At 45.7% G+C, this 7,565-nt stretch overlaps 1 protein-coding gene across 2 annotated transcripts in view; it reads right to left on the minus strand.

Annotated features, from left to right (window-relative positions):
• The window catches only part of MSRB3 (methionine sulfoxide reductase B3), a 142,926-nt gene extending 136,379 nt beyond the window's left edge, over positions 1–6,547 (minus strand). Inside the window, exon 1 of one of the 2 annotated variants that reach the window (XM_069974542.1) lies at positions 6,309–6,547. In XM_069974542.1, coding sequence (XP_069830643.1) covers positions 6,309–6,357 — 49 coding nt within the window. In that variant the 5' untranslated portion in view covers positions 6,358–6,547. The remainder of the gene's footprint in view (positions 1–6,308) is intronic. The other variant, XM_069974534.1, reaches the window with a different exon arrangement.
• Between the last annotated feature and the right edge of the window lie 1,018 nt (positions 6,548–7,565).

Here is a 7,565-nt window from a genome sequence, read left to right on the forward strand (position 1 = left end):
CACACGTTGCCCATAACCACCACACGTTGCCCATAACCACCCCGCGTTGCCTGTAACCACCCCACGTTGCCTGTAACCACAGCAGGTTGCCTGTGACCACCCCATGTTGTCCGTAACCACCCCAGATTACCTGTAACCACCTCAGGTTGCCCATAACCACCCCTGGTTGCCCGTAACCACCCCACATTACCTGTAATCTAATTTTTTTTTATTTTATTTTAGTAACTGCGCTATTCTAATAACCATTACTAGCTGCAGTTTTGCTCCTGTAAATTGGCGCTCCTTCCCTTCTGAGCCCTCCTGTGTGCCCATACAGTGGTTTATGCCCACATATGAGGTACCGTTTTACTCAGGAGAACCTGCGTTACAGATTTTGGGGTACGTTTTCTCTCCTGTTCCTCGTCAAATTGAGAAATTTCAAACTAAACCAACATATTATTGGAAAAATTCGAGTTTTTCATTTTTACTGGCCAATTTTGAATACTTTCCTCTAATACCTGTGGGGTAAAAATGGTCACCACACACCAAGATGAATTCTTTGAGGGGTGCTCTTTCCAAAATGTGGTGACTTTTGGGGGGAATCTATTCTGCTGACACTACAGGGGCTCAGCAAACGCACCTGGCGCTCAGAAACTTCTTCAGAAAAATCTGCACTGAAAATGCTGATTGGCGCTCCTTCCCTTCTGAGCCCGGCTGTGTGCCCATGCAGTGGTTTATGCCCACATATGGGGTACCGTTGTACTCAGGAGAACCTGCTTTACATATATTGGGGTGACATTTCTCTCCTGTTCCTCGTGAAATTGAGAAATTTCAAACTAAAGGAACATATTATTGGAAAAATTCGAGTTTTTCATTTTTACTGTCTTCTTTTGAATACTTTCCTCAAATACCTGTGGGGTCAAAATGCTCACCACACCCCAAAATAAATTCTATGAGGGGTGCACTTTCCAAAATGGAGTGACTTATTGGGAGATTTAACTCTGCGGACACTACAGGGGCTCTGCAAACGCACCTGGCACTCGGAAACTTCTTCAGCAAAATCTGCATTGAAAAAGCTAATTGGCGCTCCTTCCCTTTTGAGCCCTCCTGTGTGCCCATACAGTGGTTTACGCCCACATATGGGGTACCATTGTACTCAGGAGAACCTGCGTTACAAATTTTGTGGTACTTTTTTCCTCTTGTTCCTCGTGAAATTGAGAAATTTCAAACTAAAAGAACATAATATTAGAAAAATTTGAGTTTTTCATTTTTACTGTCTACTTCTGAATACTTTCCTCTAATACCTGTGGGGTCAAAATGGTCACCACACACCAAGATGAATACTTTGAGGGGTGCACTTTCCAAAATGGAGTGACTTATGGAGAGATTTTACTCCGCTGGCACTACAGGGGCTCTGCAAACGCACCTGGCGCTTGGAAACTTCTGCAGCAAAATCTGCATTGAAAAAGCTAATTGGCGCTCCTTCCCTTCTGAGCCCTCCTGTGTGCCCATGCAGTGGTTTATGCCCACATATGGGGTACCATTGTACTCAGGAGAACCTGCGTTACAAATTTTGGGGTACTTTTTTCCTCTTGTTCCTCGTGAAATTGAGAAATTTCAAACTAAACGAACATATTATTGGAAGAATTCAAGTTTTTCATTTTTACTGTCTTCTTTTGAATACTTTCCTGTAATACCTGTGGGGTCAAAATGGTCACCACACACCAAGATGAATTCTTTGAGGGGTGTACTTTCCAAAATGGGGTGACTTATGGGGGTTTTTTTCTCTGCTGACACTACAGGGGCACTACAAACGCACCTGGCGCTCAGAAACTTCTTCAGCAAAATCTGCATTGGAAAAGCTAATTGGCGCTCCCTTCCTTCTGAGCCCTGCTGTGTGCCCATACAGCGGTTTACGCCCACATATGGGGTACCGTTGTACTCAAGAGAACCTGCATTACAAATTTTGGGGTGCTTTTTGTCTCATATTCCTTTTGAAAATGAGAAACTTTAATCTAAACGTATATATTATTGGAAAATTTAAATTTTCAATTTTTTTACTGCCTAATTGTGAATACTTTCCTCCAGCCCCTGTAGGGTTAAAATGCTCATTATACCCCTAGATTAATTCTTTAAGGTGTGTAGTTTCCAAAATGGGGTCACTTATGGGGGTTTTCAGGATACCACACTTCTAAATCCATTTAAAAAAAGAACTGGTCCCTAAAAAAATCAGTTTCACGAAAATGTGATAATTTGCTGATAAATTTCTAAGCCCCATAACACCCTAAAAAAGTAAAATATGTTTACCAAATTATGCCAGAATAAAGAAGACATATTGGTAATGTGACTTAGTAACTAATTTATGTGCTACGACTTTCTTTTTTTAGAAGCAGAGAATTTCAAAGTTCATAAAATGCAAATTTTTTCAATTTTTCATGATATTTTGATGTTTTTCACAAAAAACACACAAAATAGTGACCAAATTTTGCCACTAACATAAAGTGCCATATGTCACGAAAAAACAATCTCAGAATCGCTAGCATACGTTAAAGCATCACTGAGCTATAAGAGCATAAAGTGAGACAGGTCAGATTTTGAAAAATTAGCCTGGTCATTAAGGCCCAAACTAGCTGCAGCACGAAGGGGTTAAGGGGTTAAATATCAACAGTACAAGTGATTTTAAGAAACTTTGTAATAGGTTTTATAAACCAAAAGAGTTTCCTTCTGTACTGAAAAAGCAATCTCCCAACCTCCCCCCTCACTTCAGAAGAAGCAAGATTTCTGTCTCCATTATGTGGCTATGGAGAGGGGAGGGGCTGTTAGGAGTGACTGAGAACGGAGCAGCCCTGCAAAGCACAACACCCTGCAATCTTCTCTCAGTAAATTCATAGATAAGCACTGACCTTTCTGACCCCAGAATCCTGCGTTTTATGTGCCCAGACAGTCTACAAACAGCTGACCTTCATGTCACCTCTTCCTGCTCCCTCATCTCCCTCGGCCCCTCCCTCCTCCATAAGGATAGAATGGGAGAGCAGAACCCATCTTCACTGGCTTCTCTGTAATGAAGACGTGTTTACCTGATAATGCACAGATAAGAAGTCAGGGGAGAGGCTGGGAAATTGCTTCTTGAGTACAGAAAGAGGCTTTTTTGGCTGATAAAACCTAATACAGAGTTTCTTAAAATCGCTTATACTACTGATTTCTGCAAAAAAAAAAAAAAAAAATATGACAGCTTAATATTTTAATGTGTTTTCTTACACATAGTGGGTGACATGTGACAGAGAAGTAACACTGCATGTTCTCCACACTTCTGGATGGCACTAGGCATGTACACATGGTGGGTGACATGTTCCCCTCACTTCTGGATGGCACTAGGCATGTACACATAGTGGGTGACATGTTGATCCCCACACTTCTGGATGGCACTAGGCATGTACACATATTGGGTGACATGTTCCCACACTTTTGGATGGCACTAGGCATGTACACATAGTGGGTGACATGTTCCCACACTTCTGGATGGCACTAGGCATGTACACATATTGGGTGACATGTTCCAACACTTCTGGATGGCACTAGGCATGTACACATAGTGGGTGACATGTTCCACACACTTCTGGATGGTCTTAGGCATGTACACATCGTGGGTGACATGTTCCACACACTTCTGGATGGCACTAGGCATGTACATAGTGGATGACATGTTGTTCCCCTCACTTCTGGATGGCACTAGGCATGTACACATAGTGGGTGACATGTTGTTCCTCACACTTCTGGATGGCACTAGGCATGTACACATAGTGGGTGACATGTTGTTCCCCACACTTCTGGATGGCACTAGGCATGTACACATAGTGGGTAAAATGTTCCACACACTTCTGGATGGCACTAGGCATGTAAACATAGTGGGTGACATGTTCCACACACTTCTGGATGGTCTTAGGCATGTACACATAGTGGGTGACATGTTCCACACACTTCTGGATGGCACTAGGCATGTACATAGTGGGTGACATGTTGTTCCCCTCACTTCTGGATAACACTAGGCATGTACACATAGTGGGTGACATGTTGTTCCTCACACTTCTGGATGGCACTAGGCATGTACACATAGTGGGTGACATGTTGTCCCCCACATTTCTGGATGGCACTAGGCATGTACTCATAGTGGGTGACATGTTGTTCCTCACACTTCTGGATGGCACTATGCATGTACACATAGTGGGTGACATGTTCCACACACTTCTGGATGGCACTAGGCATGTACACATAGTGGGTGACATGTTCCACACACTTCTAGATGGCACTAGGCATGTACATAGTGGGTGACATGTTGTTCCCCTCACTTCTGGATGGCACTAGGCATGTACACATAGTGGGTGACATTTTGCTCCCTGCACTTCTGGATGGCACTAGGTATGTACACATAGTGGGTGACATTTCGTTCCCCACACTTCTGGATGGCACTAGGCATGTACATAGTGGGTGACATGTTGTTTCCCTGCACTTCTGGATGGCACTAGGCATGTACACATAGTGGGTGACATGTTCCCCACACTTCTGGATGGCACTAGGCATGTACACATAGTGGGTGACATGTTGTTCCCCACACTTCTGGATGGCACTAGGCATGTACACATAGTGGGTGACATGTTCCCCACACTTCTGGATGGCACTAGGCATGTACACATAGTGGGTGACATGTTGTTCCCCACACTTCTGGATGGCACTAGGCATGTACACATAGTGGGTAACATGTTCTGCACACTTCTGGATGGCGCTAGGCATGTACACATAGTGGGTGACATGTTGTTCCCCACACTTCTGGATGGCACTAGGCATGTACACATAGTGGGTGACATGTTCCTCACACTTCTGGGGGGCACTAGGCATGTACATAGTACACATAGTGTACACATAGTGGGTGACATGTTGTTCCCCACACTTCTGGGTGGCACTAGGCATATACACATAGTGGGTGACATGTTCCTCACACTTCTGGATGGCACTAGGCATATACACATAATAGGTGACATGTTGTTCCTCACACTTTTGGGTGGCACTAGGCATGTACACATAGTGGGTGACATGTTCCTCACACTTCTGGATAGCACTAGGCATGTACACATAGTGGGTGACATGTTCCCCACACTTCTGGATGGCACTAGGCATGTACACATAGTGGGTGACATGTTCCCCACACTTCTGGATGGCACTAGGCATGTACACAAAGTGGGTGACATGTTGTTCCCCACACTTCTGGATGGCACTAGGTATGTACACATAGTGGGTGACATGTTCCCCACACTTCTGGGTGGCACTAGGCATGTATACATAGTGGGTGACATGTTCCCCACACTTCTGGGTGGCACTAGGCATGTACATAGTGGGTGACATGTTCCCCACACTTCTGGGTGGCACTAGGCATGTACATAGTGGGTGACATGTTCCCCACACTTCTGGGTGGCACTAGGCATGTACATAGTGGGTGACATGTTCCCCACACTTCTGGATGGCACTAGGCATGTACACATAGTGGGTGACATGTTCCCCACACTTCTGGATGGCACTAGGCATGTACACATAGTGGGTGACATGTTCCTCACACTTCTGGATGGCACTAGGCATGTACATAGTGGGTGACATGTTCCCCACACTTCTGGGTGGCACTAGGCATGTACACATAGTGGGTGACATGTTGTTCCCCACACTTCTGGATGGCACTAGGCATGTACACATAGTGGGTGACATGTTCCTCACACTTCTGGATGGCACTAGGCATGTACATAGTGGGTGACATGTTCCCCACACTTCTGGGTGGCACTAGGCATGTACATAGTGGGTGACATGTTCCCCACACTTCTGGGTGGCACTAGGCATGTACATAGTGGGTGACATGTGACAGAAGTGCTGCAGGAGGCGATGCATTATTGATGGAATGAATGACACTGTGTACGGCCGGCCTCACTGCTGACTAATGCGCAGTACAACTACCTGCTAACCTGCCAGCCGGGTGACACACCTTGCCGTACGGCGGCATCACCTCCTGCCCCGGGGAAGCTGGCACCACCGTCTCTGTCACTTCCAGCCCTTATCCTGGGCAGTAAGAGGCCTGTGTGAGCGGAACCGTGCCAAGTAGCGGACCGACCGCTGAGTCACTACTTCTGCCCACTTCACAAGTGTGGTGCCGGTGCCCACCATCCCGCGACATTGCCCGTCTATGAGAAGAGCCGCCTACGTAGGCTCTAGATGCCAGCGCAGCGCTCCGGCACGAGTGGAGGTGCCGTCCAGCAGCGGGCACCGCGGGCGGACAGGCGGGATGCTCTTACCTGCTATAGAGACAGTCAGCAGGAGGGCGGAGAGCACGGAGAGGCGCATATGTCTCGGCGGCGGCAGCGGCGGATACCTGCAGCCCTCAGCTGTCTCCCGGGATAGCTGCGCGTCAGTCTCGTCCACCTTTACTTTGCTGCCTCTCCCCTCCCCTTGTGGTGTCTCTAATGTCAAGCCAGGGTGACAGACATGCGTGTGAGGGATGCCGGGAAATTCCTGTGCAGCCAGCACCAAATATGTGCATGGAATGAACCTTGGAAGCTACAACAGTGGGGCTTTTCTTTTTTGGCCCGGTAACCGCCTCCTCCATGTAACCGGCACAGACGCAGGAGAGGCTCCTAGTGCCTGCACGGCATGGAGGACAGGGAGCAGAGGTGCAGGCGGCCCTCATGTGGACACCAGTGCAGGCGGGAACAGGGACAGCACACACCAGGGATACGGGACCTGCTGTAGGGATCTCAGGGGCTCCTCAATACAACTGTGGGTCAGGTGTTATACCTACTGCTTGTTCTGGGGCCACATTAAATCCTTACCAAAAGCAATAATAAAAAAAGAATTTGGAACATATCTTTGCCTGTGTTTAGACAGAAAAACATGCACTGCATTACAAGCCTAAATATGGCCAGGTTTTGGCACACAAATGCCTAAAAAAGGAGCCTCAATGGTAAAAAAGTAAGCAGCAGAAACAGTCTTAACCCCTTAAGGACCGGGCCTGAAATGGCCTTAAGGACCGGAGCAAATTTTATGAATTTGACCAGTGTCACTTTATTCATTAATAACTTCGGGATGCTTTTACCTATCCGGCTGATTCTGAGATTGTTTTCTCGTGACATATTGTACTTCACATTTCTTGTAAATTGGAGTCGATACTTATAACGAATCTTTATGAAAAAACCCAAAATAGCGTGAAAAATTGTGAAAAAATGCATTTTTCCAACTTTAAAACTTTTCTGCTTATACAGAAAATGGTTATACCACATAAATTATATATTAAATAGCATTAGCAACATGTCTACTTTATGTTGGCGGCATTTATTAAACTATATTTCATTTTTTTTAGACAATAGGAAGCTTAAAACATTAGCAGCAAATTTCCAAATTTTCAGTAAAATTTCAAAATCAGATATTTTTAGGGAACTGTTCAGGTTTAAAGTGTATTTGAGGGGACTGTGTGTTAGAAAGCCCCACGAAGCACCCCATTTCAGAAACTGCACCCCCTAAACTCTGCAAAAGCACATCCAGAAAGTTTTTTAACC

This window comes from Dendropsophus ebraccatus, chromosome 1 (assembly GCF_027789765.1).
Source record: "Dendropsophus ebraccatus isolate aDenEbr1 chromosome 1, aDenEbr1.pat, whole genome shotgun sequence".
Classification (NCBI taxonomy): Eukaryota; Metazoa; Chordata; class Amphibia; order Anura; family Hylidae; genus Dendropsophus; species Dendropsophus ebraccatus.